Source organism: Haematobia irritans, chromosome 3, assembly GCF_050003625.1.
Source record: "Haematobia irritans isolate KBUSLIRL chromosome 3, ASM5000362v1, whole genome shotgun sequence".
Classification (NCBI taxonomy): Eukaryota; Metazoa; Arthropoda; class Insecta; order Diptera; family Muscidae; genus Haematobia; species Haematobia irritans.
The window spans coordinates 211,529,016-211,550,731 of NC_134399.1; the positions used below are offsets into that span (position 1 = coordinate 211,529,016).

Below are 21,716 nucleotides of genomic sequence, written 5' to 3' on the forward strand. Positions count from 1 at the left end.
TCATTCCCATGAATAACATTTGGTGGATGCAACGAAGATAATGAGAGACGTCTAAAAATTAATCGAATCATTTTATATGCTAATAATCATAGTGATCTTTCATATTATATCATTAATAACAAGAAATTTCTTAATCCACAAAACTCTGACCTCGAATCTATGTTTCCTCTTATTTCTCTTTAATTATTCAACGTCATTTCCAGTCATAACATAACCCGAGCGATTGCATTCCATTAACAGGATATGATGATGACATAACAAAAGTACGAATACCAATGACAATGACCATTGTAATGGTAGTGGTCGGTCATCTACATAACACAGAAACGATGCAAAGAGATCTAGTAAAGTTGTGTGTGTGCGTGTGTGAAAGAGTTTTTCTTTTTTTTGCTGTTGTGGCTGCTTTGTATTGTGGTTTTGTATGGCAAAGTTGTATGAAACTGTGTTCTCTCATTGGACAAAACAAATACCAGCGCTAAATGTTTGTATTAACTACATCACCATGACAATACAACAAAGATAACTGCTGCTGTTGCAAAAAAATAAAAAAAAAAAACAACAACAACATGAAAACATGTCTCCACAAAGGCCACTATTGTTGCCAAAAACCGACAATCCAATGACAAACTTTATCCCACTGTCGTTTCTGTGGTTTTGTTTTAAACCTAGAAGAATGGCTAAAGTTTGTTTAATCCCCTGGACAATTTGTAAATCCTTTTAGCCTATTTGGTTGATCAAATAATGCAGAACGCAAGGGCTCTCATTTAAAGAGAGGGTAGTATTGTAAATGGCTGTGCCGTCTATAGCCATTAGGACCAGAGAGATATCGATGTTTTCTTTTCGAATTTGGAAAAAATGAGTTACAAAAAAAATATTAGGAAAAACTAAATGGTAACCAAACATACACTGAAATTATAGCTTTAGAATTTTTTCATTTTATACCCTACGATTTGTTAGCAAACACACTATCCACTGGCCCATGTAGCTCTTATTGTCATCAACACTCAAATATCTACGCACAAATAACGCATACAACCAAGCAATTGTATTTATAGATCAGGTTGTTGGGCACACACAAACAGCTTCAAAGTAACTTCATTTCAAGTAAACAAACCACTTCAGTTGCTCCCGTTCTTACAAACGATATAAAAAAATACAATACAAATATTTAAAAAATTGTCCATAGAAATAAAACTAAAAAAAAATATAGAAATAAAATTATTTAAAAATATAGAATTAAAATCATATTTGCATATAGAAATAAAATTTAATTTTTTTAATATAAATAAGATTTCTAAGAAATAAAATTAAAAAAAAAGTTATTTAAAAACAAAAAATAAATTTTTAAAAAAATTTTCTATATTTAAAAAAATCTATTGAAATAAAATTTTGAGATATTTTCTATAGAAATAACATTTTGAGAAAACTTTCTATAGAAATAAAATTTTTAGAAAATTTTCAATAGAAATACAATATTTAAAAAATTTTATATAGAAATACAATACTTATAAAACTTTCTATAGAAATAAAATTAAAAAAAAATCTATAGAAATAAAATAAAAAAAATCTATAGAAAAAATTTCTATAGAAATTAATTTTTTTAAAAAAATCTCTATAGGAATAAAATTTAAAAAAATCTATAGAAATAAAATTAAAAAAAGATCTATAGAAATACAATTTTTTAAAAAAATTTAAAAAAAAATCTATAGAAAAACTTTTAGAAAGTTTTTTTATAGAAATACATTTTTTTTTTAGAAAATTAAAACAAAATATATAAAAATAAAATTTTTAAAAAATATTCTATATAGATAAAATTATTAAGATATTTTCTACATAGATAAAATTATTAAAAATATTGTCTACATAGATAAAATTTTTAAAACGTATTCTATATAGATAAAATTTTTAAAAACAACCACTATTTTTTCTAAAAAAAAAACAAAACCATTTTTAAAAAAATATGGTATCATCTACATACCATATTTTTTGAAATATTAAATAATTGCATATTAAATATTTTTTCGAAGGAATCGATGATCTTGTACATTTAAGGGTTAATTTATTATTTTTATTTCCTCCACCATAGAATGGGGGATATATTAACTTTGTCATTCCGTTAGTGACACATCGAAATATTGCTCTAAGACTCCATAAAGTGTATATATTCTGGGTCGTGGTGAAATTCTGAGTCGATCAAGCCACGTCCGTCCGTCCGTCTGTTGAAATCACACTAACTTCCGAACGAAATAAGCTATCGACTTGGCACAAGTTGTTGTTATTGATGGATAGTATTGCAAATGGCCTATATCGGACCACTTTTACGTATGACCCCCATATAAACCCAAATTTGGCTTGCGGAGCTTCTTGGAGCTGAAAAATTCATCCGATCCGGTTGAAAATCGGTACAAGGTATTTATATATGGCCTCTAACATCCAAGCAAAAATTGGTCCAAAACGGTCCATAATTATACATAGCCCCCATATACACACACCGATCCCTAGATTTGACCTCCGGAGCCTCTTGGAGGAGCAAATTTAATCCGATCCGGTTGAAATTCGGTACGTGGTGTTAATATATGGCCTCTAACACCCATGCAAAAATTTGTCCACATCGGTCCATAATTATATATAGCCCCCATATAAACCGATCCCCAGATTTGACCTCCGAAGCCTTTTGGAGGAGTAAATTTCATACGATTCGGTTGAAATTTGGTACGTAGTGTAAATATATGGTATATAACAACCATGCAAAAATTGGTCCATATTGGTCAAGAATAATATATATCCCCCCCCAATCACTCAAAAATTGGTCCATATCAGTTCATAATTGTATATAGCCACCACATAAAGCGAATCCCGTATTTCATTTCAGGCTCTCTAATTATCACGCAACAATTCAATATCAGTTCGTAACTATTTATAGACTCTTCTATATATATCGATCTTGTCTAATATATACCCCGTGTGGGCTAACTGACAAAAAAGCAAAAGAGCTAACTGGTCCAGACTGCTTTTTTGCTGAATTTATTGTTCGACCATTGACTTAACAACATTTTTCAAATTTTAAAAAATTTCGATTTCACAAAAACTTTTGTTCAAATATTCGAAAAGTTGGTTTTTGATTTTTACTGCTTAGAAAACTACTGATCTATAGTTTCTGATTTTTTATTGTTACTACTTAGACCCTATATTTTTGATTTAAATTTATAAGAACTTTCCAGCAAAAAAATTGGAAGTTGTTCCACAAACATTTCTTTTAAAGCGGATCCTGGAATTCCCCATTAAATTTTATCCATTTCCGATGCAGTTCTTTTAGACAAATCCCCAAAAATTTCTTTTAAAGCGCATCCCGGGATATTCTATCGTTCTTTTTTTTTCAATTCCGATGCAGTGCTTTTGGACAAGTCTTAAAAAGTACGGAATTAGGCCGTTTTAAGTGAAAATTTAAGTTTTAGACAATTAAATTTCGCAAAACAGAATAGAAAATCAATAAAAAAGTTAAAAATAATAAAAAAACATATAAAAAAAATTATCCCCGCTTGGATTTGAACCTGTGCCATTTGACTTTTTCACTTCCATGGAAGTTCTTTTGAGAAAGTTTTGCAGTTTTTTAATTTTTTTGATTTTTAATGGAAAAAAATATTTACACAAAAATACATGCCGAAACAAAATAAAAACGATGTATAACATAAAAAATAATTTTTAGAAAAATATTTAAAAAAAAAATCCGCTGGTGAGATTTGAACCAGAGTTATTTATTTTTTTCATTCATAATAATCAGGAAGTAGTTAGAATGTCATGCCGTGGTGTCATATGAGGTTCATGTCACAAACATTTGAATAGACGTTTTGATACATCGTGTCCAATGGCGTTTGGGGCTGAGTGTGCTAAGGTGTTCTGTTATGGTGCCAACAGACCCAGGTTTAACCCCCGATGGGAGCCACCGTGGTGCAATGGTTAGCACGCCCGCCTTGCATACACAAGGTCGTTGGTTCGATTCCTGCTTCGACCGAACACCAACAAGTTTTTTCAGCGGTGGATTATCCCACCTCAGTAATGCTGGTGACATTTCTGAGGGTTTCAAAGCTTCTCTAAGTGGTTTCACTGCAATGTGGAACGCCATTCGGACTCGGCTATAAAAAGGAGGTCCCTTGTCATTGAGCTTAACATGGAATCTGGCAGAACTCAGTGATAAAAGAGAAGTTCACCACTGTGGTATCACAATGGACTGAATAGTCTAAGTGAGCCTGATACACCTAGCCTAACCTAACTCCCGATGGAAGCGAAGAAGTTTTTCAATTTGTAAAAATTAGATAATAGGAAAATAAAAGTGCAACAAAAAATATTGATAAAAATAAAAAGTGAAATTGAAAAAAAAAATTTTTTTTGTTTTTAGTTTTTTTAATGTCTTCATCCAAATGAACTTCCATGGCACAACTTCTAAAGCAATGCAAAAGATCTAAAAATGGAGTAAAAAAAATTGTTTTTTGTTTTTTTTTTTTTTAATTTCTTCATCCAAATGAACTTCCAAGGCACAACTTCTAAAGCAATGCAAAAATGGAGTACTTCCGTCCTATGACAAGCCCATGTAAAATTCATTGGAAATGATCCAAGTTTGCGCTACTTCCGGATTACAAATTGGATCCCCATTTCGTAATCCCAATACTTTTTTGGAAGTTCTTTTTTGCTGGTTTAATAACTATTTCTCGGTAATAACATAATCCTCTTCTTCATTTTTGTCATCCATTTAATAAGCCTATAAACTGTTGATCTATCCATATCGAAGTGAATGTGATGGGTAATCAGGGAGAAAAGTTGAACCACCCCAAAGTCACGTTTTTTTGCAATACGTAAAAAAATATTTACGAATTATTTGAATGCAACAAAACCCAAATGTGAACCCCATACAAAAAAAATCATTAATAAAGCCAAAGAAAATAGCAAGTAAACCCACTTATATCATTTCATAAGCAAATGTCATTCACCTCAAATGTTGTGGAATTAAGTAGCAACAAACCAAAACAAAACTGGTTGTGCTTTTTCCATCTGCTTTATATGGAAATTTTAATTTTTAATCCGACTGCTAAAATAAGCAAACCACATTGTAAACATACTCACGCTATACTTATTACGGCTAAATTAAATAATTGTTGTTAACAAATGGCTTAAAAGTTAAACCACCACTCTACCTCTCTCCCTTCATGTACTAAACCGCTGTTTTTTATTCTTCAATGTCTTATTCATTGTTTAAAATTACATAATATTATCGTAAACAAAAAAAAAAACAATATTTCCACTCCCAAATGCAATGACTTTGTTACACTCTGAAATTCTTATTGTTTAATATTATTGCAATTTAATGTCAATGAATTTTGTTAATGAAAAAAAAAAAAACAACCACAAGCTTGGCCAACTCGCTTTGTAAAGACGAGACATTAAAAGACCCTCAACAACAATAACAAATACTGCAATTTCATGGTCTTGGTCATTGTTTGTGGGGGTTTTTTCTACGCCTTCTCTTTGTTGTAATATGTAGTTGTTTCGTTGTTGTTATTGTTATTCTCTTTACCTTTTTGCTTTGTTTACAAACAAAAGCTTGTAAACGTCATTTTCGATTGCAATGCAAGTTTTTCATAGAGCCATAAATGTCATGTCATATGTCGTCATTGATCGGTATCATAGTCGTACACATATGAGATGTAATTATCGACATTTATATATGCTACATTAGGGTGGTAGGGGCAGAGATTAGAATCTTAATCAAAATCTTAATCAAATTAATCAAATTCTAAAAAATAAATTTTTTATACATTTTATTGAAAATATTACTTTAATTTAAAGGTTTACTTTGAAAGAACATCTTTTTGCTTTTTAAATGTTTTGTGAAGTACAGAGCTTTATGTATATGATAGAATATAAAAATTGAAACAAATAAAAAAATATTTTGTCATATCCATTCGAAAGCCCAAAAATTTTAGAATCATGGGGAGCATGTAACTGTTAGGTAACGTAGGCGGGATTCCCCCTTTTCCAACTATAAATGTTCTCTAAATTTTCGATACCATATCACATCCGTCAAATGTGTTGGGGGCTATATATAAAGGTTTGTCCCAAATATATACATTTAAATATCACTCGATCATGACAGAATTTGATAGACTTTTACAAAATCTATAGACTCAAAATGTAAGTCGGCTAGTGCACTAACACTGAAAAAAAATATTGTCGTGAGTTCAAAGATTTCATGTCTTTAAAATACGAATACAAATTTTGCTTAGCATAGAAGACGCATTTCTCTAAAGTAAAGTTATTTTCCTTGTCCAAAAGTCGATAAACTTTTCAATGAAGTCGTATTGTCCTTATAATTAAGTGATTTGACTTAAAAATGGGTATCTTAACATGAAAGAAAAAATTTATAGGCTAAGGTCAACTTGACTTTAATAATTCAGAAAAATTCTTTAAATTTAATAAAATTGTCTTTAAATTTGTTGTCTTTTTGCATCTTGACTACAAAGCAAAAAAATCGTTCAAATATAGGACATGTTTTTCAAAACTTTATTTTAAAGAAGTTTTTTACTTCTAACATAGCATAATTTCTACTGGAAGTCGAGTCCTAATTTGGAAAATAAAGCTGCCGTTAACTCGTTTTTAAAGGACTTTGATAGCATATGAAGAAAAAAAGCTGAGAAAGCGAAAAATTAAAATTTGCTTCCTAGAAGCAAGTACACAAAACCTAAATTTAAAAGAGAATTGTGTCTTAAAAGTATCCTTACTTGTATTCTTCGCTTCTTTGGCTCGGAATCAATACCAAATTTTTTAAAGTAAAGACAAAATCTTTGGAACCGAGTATGCTTTTTTTTCAGTGAAGGTGGAACACAATGTTAGTAAAAAATATGGGAAACAATTAAATCTGAAGCAATTTTAAGGAAACTTCGCAAAAGTTTATTTATGATTTATCGCTCGATATATACAGTTGTGCTCAAAATAATAGTAGTGCTGTGCTGAATTTTTTTTCTGCTTCTTCTATTCCTTTCACTAAAGGTTTATTTTATCTTTGTTTTTTACTATATCATTGTTTGGAGTGTGCATAATAAAAAAATACCGTTGGTTTAACTTCTGATGCTATTGTTGTTGTAAAAAAATCGACATAAGAAGAATCCCTTTGCAAGCTCCAAAACAAATAAAAGGGTTATAAGCTAGCTTACAAACAATTAAAAGACGAAAATAATTTAGCTGTCCATAGTCCAAGAAAAGTCACTCTCCTTTCAAAAAAAACATGTATCGAAAAGAATAAAGTATGCCCAAGAGGATTTCCATTGGTCAGTACAGAAATGGAGGAACATTCCCCAGTACAGAAATGGAGGAACATTGGATGGATGAGTCTAAAATGGTGCTTTATGATTGAAGAGGATCCCGTCTATATGTTCGACAACCTAAAAACACTGAGTACAGTACCAATTTTACGACAAAAACTGTAAATCACGATGGTGCTTTAATTTATTTGCTACTACTATTATTTTGAGCGCAGCTGTATGTATTAGAAGTTTAGGAAAATTAGAGTCATTTTTACAACTTTTCGACTAAGCAGTGGCGATTTTACAAGGAAAATGTTGGTATTTTGACCATTTTTGTCGAAATCAGAAAAACATATATATGGGAGCTATATCTAAATCTGAACCGATTTCAACCAATTTTGTCAAATTTGGCATAGCAACAATGCTAATTCTACTCTCTGTGCAAAATTTCAACTAAATCGGAGTTAAAAATTGGCCTCTGTGGTCATATGAGTTTAAATCGGGCGAAAGCTATATATGGGCGATATATCTAAATCTGAACCGATTTCAACCAAATTAGGCACGTATAGCTACAATGCTAATTCTACTCCCTGTGCAAAATTTCAACTAAATCGGAGCAAAAAATTGGCCTCTGCGGCCATATGAGTGTAAATCGGGCGAAAGCTATATATGGGAGCTATATCTAAATCTGAACCGATTTCAATAAAAATTGGCACACTTGACTACACTACTAATTGTACTCCTAGTGCGAAATTTCAACCAAATTGGCGTAAAACTCTGGCTTCTGGGACCGTATTAGTCCATATCGGGCGAAAGATATATATATGGGAGCTATATCTAAATCTGAACAGATTTCAATAAAATTTGGCGCACTTGACTATAGTACTAATTGTTCTTCTTGTGCAAAATTTTAAGCAAATTAGGGTAAAATTCTGGCATCTGGGGCCATATAAGTCCATATCGGGCGAAATATATATATATATGGGAGCTATATCTAAATCTGAACCGATTTCTTCCAAAATCAATAGGGATCTATTCTGAGCCAAAACACATACTTGTGCCAAATTTGAAGTCGATTGGACTAAAACTGCGACCTAGACTTTAATTACAAAAATGTGTTCACGGACAGACGGACATCGCTATATCGACTCAAGAGCCCAACCTGAGCATTTTTGTCAAGGACACCATGTGTCTATCTCGTCTCCTTCTGGGTGTTGCAAACATATGCACTAACTTATAATACCCTGTTCCACAGTGTGGCGCAGGGTATAAAAATATTAGAGCAAAGGAAACTTTCTCCAAACATAATAATTCCATGCACTAAAATATGTGAAGTTAAATTGGCTTTAGTGAAATAGAGGGGTTACTTTGTTTTGAGTTTAGAAAATCGACTTTTTACATAGAAAAAAAAATCACAAATATATTACTAATTAAAATTTAAAATTTTGTCAATTCAAAATGTAACAATTTTTTAATCAAATTTAAAATCAATCACTTAACAACTGGATCAATAATTTTTGTATTGACTATGGTAATTGATCGTATCACTTTCATGATTGCAGAAATTTTAATTATAAATGATTTGGATCAATTAATTTCGTGATTGAAGACAACAATTTGTGTTTGTGTAAAATCATCAAATTCGACTGTTTTGGGATTTATTTATTTATTATAATATTTTACCAGAATAAAATTTTAAAAAACTTTCAATGAAATATTCTATTGATTCAACAAATTTTCGAACCAGAATAAAAATTAATAACAAGGTCAATTAGTACTTTAATAGACTTTGGATACAATCAGTTTTGTGATTGTTTTATTAGAAATTAATAGGATCAATTAAATTCGTGATTAAAGACATTTTTTTCTGTGTACAATCTTCACATTCAACTGATGTTATGGAATTGTAATGAAGATAAAAAGACAGACTTTTTACAAATTTTTAAAAAGTTCAACTTTTTACTTTGCGACTTTTGCAAAAGTCGACATTTCGATTTTTTGCCAAAATCAAATAGTTTCGTTTTGTAAGCAGTTTTTTATCCCTTATTTCAATTTTCCTCTATTTAGTGTTTTTATACTCACCACCATAGAATGGCCTTAATATAAACCGATACACCGATTTTATTTCTTGAGCTAAATACATTTATCTGATTTTCATGAAATTGAAAACAGGTAACATAAAGTGAAAACATGAAGAGCTGAGCTAAATTTATTATATCGTTTGAAAACATGGATCGTTACTCAGCAACAACTGGTTAACCACTAGTGATTCCTACACCATTACCCGGAATTTAACCCTTGTGTATGTGATAACACTGGAAGCGATACCAGCGTGATGAGGTCCCATGGGACCTACAATAAAAAAAGGATGGTAGAGAGGTTATCCCTACGATATTTTTCGATCATTTACTGTAGGTGGACTCTTCTATAATGCACAAATTGCATATATAAACATTTGGTTGTAAATATAGAGTTTTATTTAATTTTTAATAGGATACAGATAATGTTAAAAATTTTGATTAGTATACTAGTGGCCCTGATGTTTGACGCAGGCGTGGTACCTATAAGTATCCTTATACGTACCAAGCAACAATATATTGTTGTTGTAGTTGAATGTTCTTAACAAACTGGATTTTTGAAGGAAAAACAATACGATTTTTTAGTGGCGTTCGTTTTGCTCGCAGTATTATGTGCACAGTGGTTGTTTCAAACTTGGTCCAAATTGAGGCACATCTTGCCAAATTCCAGGAGCCGATAGGTCTGGAAAATGTATAGAGATATAAAAACTTATTTCGACCACGATTTCCATGAAGTTCAAATAACTTTTTTGCACTTTTACTCTCACTATATTGGATATATCAACGGAAGACATAAAATTATGTACTACCAAGCAACGAAACCAATGGAAACTTCAAAAATGACAAATTCTTCCAAATAACGGTATTTTCTGAAAGGATGTTAGTGTTATTAATTGTTCCAAATACGAAAATCGCAATATCTTTACACTGCTTTTTAAACTGTGCTAAAACCACTAATGTAATTAGTAATAGGTCCCATTGGACCTCATCACGCAGAATCGCACTAAACTTTTTCAAATACCTATAAAAACCGATTTAATGATTCAATCACATAAAAATTTAAAGTTTTCAACTTAAAACACTTCCGTACAAGAAGTCATTAACCATCAAGCTGAAATGCATATAAAAGATAAAGTTATGTATGAATAAAAATCAAAAAGGTCCAGCGGGACCTCATCACGCACAGAAGGGTTAAAATATATTAGTTACTTTTGTAGACCTAAAGGCATTCCTTTTAGCATTACGAGTAATGAAAGTCGTACTTTTGTAATTTTATATTCACGTTGGCAGTATTTAAAAACTTCAAAAAATAATACGAAATTTATATTGTCAAAATATATAACCAAATATTTTCATATTCGACAAAATTTTGACGACCACGGGTGTCCACTTCTCAGAGGTTTCACTGCAGTTTTTTTAACCCGAAAACGACGTTGAACCCGCTTCATCGATTTCTTCCATACACAAGCTCGATTTATTCTTTCTTTAGTTTGACTCCGATACAAGGGATGTAAACATATCATGTTATATTGTATTTATTGAAAAAATTGCTAGTTTTACATCTCTCATTCGCAACTTCAAACTATTTTGGGTTTTCTTGGTCGAAAATGTCCCTCCAAGCTTTCGTTGCATCATCGATTGAGTAGCTGGAGTTTTGACAATTTTTAATTAGTATGACGATTGGCTCTAATAAGTCCAAAAATTCTGAGTTCAATTCCTCCTGACGTCATATAATTTTTTTCCTTTTGATTTGCTTGAAATTAAAAATCTGGAATTATTTTAGATTCGTAAAGAGCTGGTTCATGTTTAGATATAATCTCCATATAGACCAATCTACCGATTTGACTTCTTGAGGGCATGAAATTCAAAATTTTTCCGATTTAGAAGCAGCAATTTATTCCTGAGAGTTTATTTTGGGCACATAAATGACACTAAATATAAGTAATATTTTGATTTTCATTTTGATACAGCCCCCCATATTGACCGATTGAAATTATCCATTTTGATCATTAACCATCCACTGTACAGAATTTAGATCTCAAATCATAGGGAAGGTGATAATTTAAATTGAAGACAGTAATGACTTTCGATAATGACCATGTTCTTCCATCAAAGGAAGTAAACATGTTCTCTTATCATAGAAAGTGAGAATCTCCCATTCTCAAAAATCTACCTTATTGTTGTTAAGCTCCAAACCATGTTCTCTCATCAAAGGAAGTAAACATGTTCTCTCATCAAAGAAAGTGAGAATCTCCCATTCTCCAAAATCTACCTTATTGTTGTTAAGCTCAATACAAGAGTTTTACGTGTACACACGCAAACTAATGCGACATTTTTTATAAAACATATGTCAAGCTCAAATGTTCTAATGTAACAATAAATATCTTCTTAGTCAACTGCTTGTTTGTTATGAAGAACTCTGTGTTGGTATATGGTAACCGTCTTAACCCGTTATTACGTTCTTACGTTTTCAAATTTCTTTTTATCACGTATAATAGATCCTAATAAGACTAATGAAACTTAAGGAAAATAAGAAAATTATATAATTTAAATTTTATTGAAACTTACGTTCAATAAAGATTTTAAAAGTTTGTTGTTCTTTTGTGTGACAAAGAAAGAATAAATGACCACTTTGCATAAGTAACTAAACCTAATTGTAATTCATTAGATGCCTGAAATATGATCTCTTTCAAATTGGTTTACACTACCACAACCAACACTTCTAGCACCGCAATTGCCTCAAAGGATTTAAGAAAATCCACAGTTTAAAGCCGTTTGATCCTTTCGAAAGAAATCTGCCACCAACCCTTTTGCCTAGGTTTCCACATAAAATCGTTATTAAATATTCAAATTTGATATTTTAAACACGTTTTCATTGAAAACAATTTCATTAAGTTTTTGGTTTGATTTTTCAACACTTGCCGACGAGTTGGGAATCAAATAGAAACACTTTATCCATTAGGGGGAGCTCTCAGGCCGGAGCAGCTAAACCTAAACCAGTTGTGTTATTCAATGTACAAACAACCATGAAATGCAAACCAGGCAGATAAAAATTTTACTACTATCAAATGCATTGGATGGAGGAAAACAAAAATATTTTACTCCCTGACTACGGAAGGATGGAATTTAAAAATAAACGTTTTTTTTTCTTTATTTGTCTCTTTAAATAAATCGAGCAAATTCAACCAACTATCCAGTCAGCCAGCCACAATAGAGAGGTCCCCAGATAATAATAAAGTTAACTCTAGTATTGTAACTGTATGACAGAGTCGCTCTCTCTATATGTCAATGCTAAAGGGTAAATGGGGATGTGATGTTCTCTCATTGTTTGTCGTGTTATCATATTCTCGTATAAGTGGTGTGTATAATGGATGTATGTGCCTGTGTGTGCGAATGGCTGTTACATTCTACCAAATTGGTAGTCAACCAATTCTCTTTTAAATGTCTGTCTTATCATTTTTATTAACATGATACAAATATTCTTACTCACACACACATACATTTCTATTCAAACAAACACACCTACCACTGTCACAATTACATACTTTTCAGTTCCTTTGTTTCGCTCTACCCCGAAACACATATACCGAACAAATAAAGTCACATCCTTTACATAGCATATCTGTTAATCCAACGAATACCAAATTTTCCTTTTACTATCCTTGGAGTTAGGTCGCGAAGAGTAGTAGCAGTAGTGGCTGGCTGTATCATAATCATCATCTGGAGCTACAGCCGCAGCCACAGCCACAGTTGAGCCAAAAATAGGACTATTTAATATTCATTTGTCGTCCACTAATGAAGGCGCTGCATTTGCTGCTCTTGCTTATCATGATTTATTTGTCCCAGACAAATATGCCTTACAGATAGCATAGACTCAAACTCACATGCACACACACACACTTTTACAACTGTAAACTTACTCATCTACATATTGATATTGTTCTTGTAAATGTCCCCCCAGTAAACTACTTTTGAGAACTCATCTCACCTACTCTTTTAACATTGTTGTTAGTGGATTCTCCATAAGAATTTTCATATTGTGCTATAGCTGGTGATGCGTGGCAAGCATATGAATCACATGTGTATTTCTATGTTGGAATACAAAGGCGAACCGTCTTGGAAAGATTACTTGGATTCTTTCTAACACTTCCAAAGGGCCGCAAAGAAGACTGTGTCTTATATCAATGGGGCAGATTAATTCTTTTTAAATCTCAGAGGCCATAATATAGTTGGCCCCCGTTGGACTTGAGATGTTGCTTAAAACTAATAATTTTATTGCAATTTGCCCCAACCCTTCTTATACAATATTAAACCAGATTTCGAGACATGCCTCATAGTTTTGAACAGACATAATAAACCGCTGTTTCATCACAAAATTGTATTTATTTTCTGTGAAATAAATATCTTCACATATTTCCCATGTTATAGAACTGCTTGTCTACCACAAATATCCTTGATTTATACAAAAAAAAATATAAAATATCGTATGTAGTAACGATTCTGTCCACATGTTACATATAAAGGGTGATTTGTTAAGAGCTTGATAACTTTAAAAAAAAAAAAACGCATAAAATTTGCAAAATCTCATCGGTTCTTTATTTGAAACGTTAGATTGGTCCATGACATTTACTTTTTGAAGATAATTTCATTTAAATGTTGACCGCGGCTGCGTCTTAGGTGGTCCATTCGGAAAGTCCAATTTTGGGCAACTTTTTCGAGCATTTCGGCCGGAATAGCCCGAATTTCTTCGGAAATGTTGTCTTCCAAAGCTGGAATAGTTGCTGGCTTATTTCTGTAGACTTTAGACTTGACGTAGCCCCACAAAAAATAGTCTAAAGGCGTCAAATCGCATGATCTTGGTGGCCAACTTACCGGTCCATTTCTTGAGATGAATTGTTCTCCGAAGTTTTCCCTCAAAATGGCCATAGAATCGCGAGCTGTGTGGCATGTAGCGCCATCTTGTTGAAACCACATGTCAACCAAGTTCAGTTCTTCCATTTTTGGCAACAAAAAGTTTGTTAGCATCGAACGATAGCGATCGCCATTCACCGTAACGTTGCGTCCAACAGCATCTTTGAAAAAATACGGTCCAATGATTCCACCAGCGTACAAACCACACCAAACAGTGCATTTTTCGGGATGCATGGGCAGTTCTTGAACGGCTTCTGGTTGCTCTTCACTCCAAATGCGGCAATTTTGCTTATTTACGTAGCCATTCAACCAGAAATGAGCCTCATCGCTGAACAAAATTTGTCGAAAAAAAAGCGGATTTTCTGCCAACTGATTTTGGTAATAAAATTCAATGATTTGCAAGCGTTGCTCGTTAGTAAGTCTATTCATGATGAAATGTCAAAGCATACTGAGCATCTTTCTCTTTGACACCATGTCTGAAATCCCACGTGATCTGTCAAATACTAATGCATGAAAATCCTAACCTCAAAAGAATCACCCTTTAGTTTCAGTTTTTTTCCTCATCCATTCCTCTTTGCAAACCTTATGTTATTTATCCTTTCAACTTTCCTTTTACCCTTTTTTTCACTATTTATTCTTACTCTCTCAACAAATTTCGAATTGAGTACAATGGCTCCAATTGCCTTGTAGACAAACGTTAAGAAACTGTTTGGTTAATAGGTCATGTGACACACGTTTTACCATTTTCATATATTTTCCGAGTTTTCGGGTTTAGGAAAATAGGATAAAAAAATCTGTATATGTATTCTGGCAGGACAACTGACGTGTATGCAACCCAAGGCATTATCCAATAAAAAAAATACGATGTCCCATTTGTAACGTGGATTGGATTTTTTTCTCCTTGGCTATTTCAGCAAGACATAGGGATGTTATGTAGGGATTATAAATTAGAAACCTATGAATTTTGTATTGCAAATACAGCTACATATTATTTGCTTAATTGATAGCTCACTATAATATTTGTGTATCATACCAATATATCGTAATATTGATACTGGTACCATAAATCGTAACAATGATACTGGTAGGTTAGATATAGTGTCAGAAGAAAGCCTTTGCATTTATTTTCCCATAGTGAAATCTCTTTATAGTATTCCCAAATCCTTGACCCTTTCTCTAGCCCAGCGGTCAGTTTCTTTTAATCCATTCCATTATGTCACAATTCCCAAACAGAAAATGGATTTTAAGTAATTGTTACGCTACGTGAACTAAATAAACTCAATGTTAATATCATGCCATAACTATTGAATTTTTTCTAGAATAGGTCCCAAATAGGTTCGCTGAAAAGGATGCAGAATCATTGGGAAGAGGTTGTGGACAGCCAGTGGGAAGAATTTGTAGACTTTAGTGTCATAAGGATTATTGTTGAATTTATATATAATGACATTTCACGTACACTTTTTTATGCTCGATTTGACAAAGAGAATTCTTTTAATATGAAGCTGAAAAATTAAAAACACATATTTGCAATATTAAAACGATTAAAACACAATTACATATACTGGAAATTCTATTAATATTTAAAATGTGGATTAATAAATGATATATCAACATAATTACACCGAAAACAAAACAGGTTGTCAAAATTTTATTTCTATAGAAAACATTGTCAAAATGTTTGTTCTATAGAAAATTTTGTCAAAATTTTATGTCTATAGCAAATTTAGTTAAAATTTCTATAGAACATTTTGTAAATTTTTTTCTATAGAAAATTTTTTGCAAAATTTCATTCCTATAGAAAATTTTGTTAAAATTTTATTTCTATAGAAAATATTGTCAAAATTTTATTTCTATAGAAATTTTGTCAAAATTTTATTTCTATAGAAAATTCTCTCAAAATTTTATTTCTATAGAAAATTTTCTCAAAATGTTATTTCTATAGAAAATTTTGTCAAAATTTTATTTCTATAAAAAATTTTGTCAAAATTTTATTTCTATAGAAAATTTTCTCAAAATTTTATTTCTATAGAAAATTTTCTCAAAATTTTATTTCTATAGAAAATTTTCTCAAAATTTTATTTCTATAGAAATTTTTATTTCTATAGAAAATTTTTTGAAAATTTTATTTCTATAGAAAATTTTGTCAAAATTTTATTTCTATAGAAAATATATGCAAAATTTTATTTCTATAGAAATTTTTTGCAAAACTTTATTTCTTTAGAACATTTTGTCAAAATTTTATTTCTATAGACAATTTTTGTAAAAATTTTATTTCGATGGAAAATTTTCTCAAAATTTTATTTCTATAGAAAATTTTCTCAAAATTTTATATCTATAGAAAAATCTGTCAAAATTTTATTTCTATAAAAATTGTGTACAAATGTTATTTCTATGGAAAATTTTGTCAAAATCTTATTTCTATAGAAAATTCTGTCAACATTTTATTTCTATAGAAAAATTTGTCAAAATTTTATATCCATAGAAAAATCTGTCAACATTTTATTTCTATAAAAAATTTTCTCAACATTTTATTTCTATAGAAAATTTTGTCAAATTTTTATTTCTATGGAAAATTTTGCCAAACTCTTATTTCTATGGAAAATTTTGTCAAAATCTTATTTCTATGGAAAATTTTGTCAAAATCTTATTTCTATGGAAAATTTTGTCAAGATTTTATTTCTATAGAAAATTTTGTCAAAATTCAATTTTTGTAGAAATATTTAACAAAATTTTTATTTCTATAGAAAATTTTGTCAAAATTTTATTTCTATAGAAAATTTTGTCAAAATTTTATTTCTATAGAAAATTTTGTCAAAATTTTATTTCTATAGAAAATTTTGTCAAAATTTTATTTCTATAGAAAATTTTGTCAAAATGTTATTTCTATAAAAAATTTTTACAAAATTTTATTTCTGTAGAAAATTTTTGCATAATTTTATTTCTATAGTATTTTTTTCAAAATTTCATATTTATAGAACATTTTGTCAAAATTTTATTTCTATAGAACATTTTGTCAAAATTTTATTTTTATCGAAAATGTTTTATTTATTTCTATAGAAAATTTTCTCAACATTTTGTTTTTATAGAAAATTTTGTAAAAATTTTAATTTCTATACAAAAGTCAGCCATGTCGATATAAAAAACTAATATTGGCTTTTTTATTTTTGGTATTAAAAAAACGAATTTTCTTTGAAATATCTGGCCAATATTTTGACATATTTTTGTTCATATTTGATTCAATAAAGTCTATTATATATAAATATATATCGCTGAAATTCTATTAGAATTTTTTCGACTACCCAATAGTTATTGTTTAATTTATGTATTTCCCTGTATATATTAACATAGTACATATTAAAACTACAGACTTCTAATTAGTTTTCTTGTATTTTATTTTACTTTCTTGTAGACTGGGAGCGTGAAGCTGTCTCAAAGGCCGAAATTTTGCGACTTATTTACCAAGGTAGATTTCTACATTGTAATGTAACATTGGGTGCATTGGGTTTGCCATTGGGCAAGACGACTGTTATGCATTTAGTACCGCGTGATAATTTACCAGAACCCAACTCACAAGGTAAGAAAACTATGTAACAAAATAAAAACTGTAGTCAGGAACGTAGCAAAAAATGTTCTGAGGGAGGGGTAGTTGAGATTTTTTTTCTGGGCAAATATAAATAAACGAAATTTATAAAAATCTCAAAGACAGTATTTCCTGAAAGAGAGATTGATGATATGAAAAGTATCCTCCTCATAAGCACTACCTACGTCCCTGATCTTATTGTAACAAAAATGAAACAAAACAAAAATACTAATTGAATTTTCTTTTGCCATATTTTCTTTTATTTTCCTTCTTCTATAAAACAAAAATATTTGCTCTCCTTTCTTCGCTTACTTTAACCACTCATCATCAGATCAAAGACAAAAAAGTAAAGGTGGTTCCAGTAGATGCTGTTCAACGACTTGCTGTATTTTGTAACTAAATTATTATAGACATTAGAATTTAGTATCTATGAATTATTATTATGATTAACTATAATGAATGATGAGATATACAAATTAATTGAATTAAATTATAATATTTGCATATTTAATAATGATAATTATAATTAAAATAATGATAATAATGCTAATGATAACCAATGATAAAAAAAAAACAAATAAATTAATAATAAACACAATAAATAAATTTTATAATTTAATGATAACTAAAGAACACAACTATATAATCTTACAATAATATTAAAAAAAAAAAAACAAAAACAAAACCTCAATAGCAAAGAAACAGCCAGAAAAACCATGAACTCATGAAAATAGCCATGAAAATATAACAAAGGATATCAAAATAATTAAACAATATTAAAAAAGGATTGCATATTTTAACCAGACTTTGGATACAAACATCACAAAAAATCTTTCTTTTTAATTCTATAATTTTAAAATTTAACTTTATCGATAACTTAGCCAGCCTCAAATACAAGACATATAGCAAGGGATTTTTAATTAAATTTGAAGTATCATTTTTTTTATTTAATAAAACATTATTCTCTTTTTTTAATTAATTTTAAAATTTTTTAGTTGAAGCTGTGATAAATATTTTCTCTTGCATGATGCGGTTTGAATTAATAGCAAGAAATATCGAAAATAAAATCCAATTTTGGATTTGTTTGAATTGGCTACCTTACACTGAAAAGAATATTGTTGTGAGGCCAAAGGTTTCATGGCCTTAAAATGCGAATCAGAATTTTGCTTACCACAGAAGACTCATAATCTGCGTTATAAAGTTTTTTCCCTTGTCCAAAAGTCGATGAACTTTTCAATAAAAATCGTTTTGTTCTTATAGTTAACCCTTTCACTACCGATGTCCACTTAAAAGGACATTCGAAAAAGACACCAAATTCTATTTTCCCATTTATACAAAAACTATAGCTGATACATTTACAGGTTCTTTTTTGTATTTTTTTTTTTTTTTTTGAAACTTTGAAAGATATTATAGGTCACAATTCAAGAATCAAGTTTTCAGAACAAGCTCATATAGCTATTGAAGTAATTGAGGTAGGTTTCCAAAATGAAAATTTTTATTCTACTTGCTGCTAGTACAAGTAAAAACAGAAGAAAAATAAAAGTTTTTATCATTATGTTTATTTCGGTAGCGAAAGGGTTAAATGATTCGACTTAAAGTTGGCTATGTTAAAATGAATGACTAAGGTCATCTTGACTTTAATAATTCTGAAAAATTCCGCAAAATTAATGAAATCACCTTTAAATTTTTTTGACTTTTAACATCTTGACTACAAAGCAAAAAGTGTTTAAAAATAGGAGATTTTTTCCACACTTTATTTTAAATACTCTTTTATTGCAAACAGAGTAAAAAATAATTAGTGTAAAAACAAAATCTTTGGAACCAGTCATGCAGTGTGGGAACGAATTATGGCCTTCAAACTACCAGTATTCTGGCCCATTCCCGGCGAATTGACACATTAGTATTTCTTAGTATCATCCGAACACTCCACACTCCACTCCCAGGCGTAGAAGTCCAAGGGATTGGGATCACGGTTGCCACTGGAGCCAAAATTAATCTACCAAAATTTGGAGCAAATTTTACCAAAAACTACCATTATTTTGTTACTACAGAAATTTTATTCCTAATTCTAATAATTTTTTTTTGTTTTAAATTTTAATTCTATATAACATTTTTTCAAATTTTTTTTTTTTTTTTTTATATACAAAATTTTGACAAAATTTTATTTTGTCAAAATTTTATTGCCACTGGAGCCAAAATTAATCTACCAAAATTTGGAGCAAATTTTACCAAAAACTACCATTATTTTGTTACTACAGAAATTTTATTCCTAATTCTAATAATTTTTTTTGTTTTAAATTTTAATTCTATATAAAATTTTTTCAAAATTTTTTTTATATACAAAATTTTGTCAAAATTTTATTTTTATATATAAAATTTTGTCAAAATTTTATTTTTATATAGAAAATTTTGTCAACATTTTATTTCTATAGAAGATTTATCAAAATTTTATTCTTATGGAAAATTTTGTCAAAATTTTATTTTTATACAAAATTTTGTCAAAATTTTATTGTTATATAGTAAATTTTGTCAAAATTCTATTTTTATATATAAAATGTTAATTTTTTTGTAGAAAATTTTGTCAAAATTGTATTTTTATATATAGACAATTTCGTCAAAATTTTATTTCTATAGAAAATTTTGTCAAAATTTTATTTTTATATAGAAAAATTAGTCAAAATTTTATTATTTTATAAAATTTTGTCAAAATTTAATTTTTATATTAAATTTTGTCAAGATTTTATTATTTTATAAAATTTTGTCAAGATTTTATTATTTTATAAAATTTTGTCAAAATTTTATTTTTATAAAAAATTTTGTCAACATTTTATTTCTATAAAAAATTTTGTCAAAATGTTACTTTTATAGAAAATTTTGTCAAAATTTTATTTTTGTAGAAAATTTTGTCAAAATGTTATTTTTATAGAAAATTTTGTCAAAATTTTTTTTTGTAGAAAATGTCAAAATTTTATTTTTATATATAATATGTTGTCAAAATGTTAGTTTTTTTGTAGAAAATTTTTTCAAAATTTTATTTTTATATAGAAAATTTTATTATTTTATAAAATTTTGTCAACATTTTATTATTTTATAAAATTTTGTCAACATTTTATTATTTTATAAAATTTTGTCAAAATTTTATTTTTATATACAATTTTGTCAAAATTTTATTTTTATATAAAATTTTGTTTTTTTTTTTCAAAATTTAATTTTTATAGAAAATTTTGTCAAAATTTGGTATAAAAACCCAAAATTTTATTTTTATATAGAAAATTTTGTAAAAATTTTATTTCTATAGAAAAGTTGTCAAAATTTTATTCTATAGAAAATTTGTCATAATTTTATTCTTATAGAAAATTTTGTCAAAATTTTATTTTTATATATAAAATGTTGTCAAAATGTTAATTTTTTGTAGAAAATTTTGTCAAAATTTTATTTTTATAGAAAATTTTGTCAAAATTTTACTTTTATAGAAAATTTTATCAAAATGTTATTTCTGTAGAAAATTTTGTCAAAATTTTATTTTTATATAAAATTTTGTAAAAATGTTATTTAAAATAAACAATTTTAAATAAAAAAAAATTAAATTTTATTTTGTAAAAATTTTATTCTTATAGAAAATTTTGTCAAAATTTTACTTTTATAGAAAATTTGGTTCTTATATAGAAAATTTTGTCAAAATTTGGTTTTTATATAGAAAATTTTGTCAAAATTTGGTTTTTATATAGAAAATTTTGTCAAAATTTGGTTTTTATATAGAACATTTTGTCAAAATTTTATTTTTATAGAAAATTTTGTCAAAATTTGGTTTTTATATAGAAAATTTTGACAAAATTTTATTTTTATGGAAAA

The 21,716-nt window shown here is 28.9% G+C and overlaps 1 protein-coding gene across 1 annotated transcript in view; it reads left to right on the plus strand.

The window, feature by feature from the left end:
• UBL3 (ubiquitin like 3) overlaps positions 1-19,250 on the plus strand; it is a 463,144-nt gene extending 443,894 nt beyond the window's left edge. The window contains exons 4-5 of the mRNA XM_075302631.1: positions 17,694-17,858; positions 18,196-19,250. Of these exons, the coding sequence (XP_075158746.1) occupies positions 17,694-17,858; positions 18,196-18,260 (230 nt within the window). The 3' untranslated portion in view covers positions 18,261-19,250. The remainder of the gene's footprint in view (positions 1-17,693; positions 17,859-18,195) is intronic.
• Positions 19,251-21,716: the final 2,466 nt, after the last annotated feature.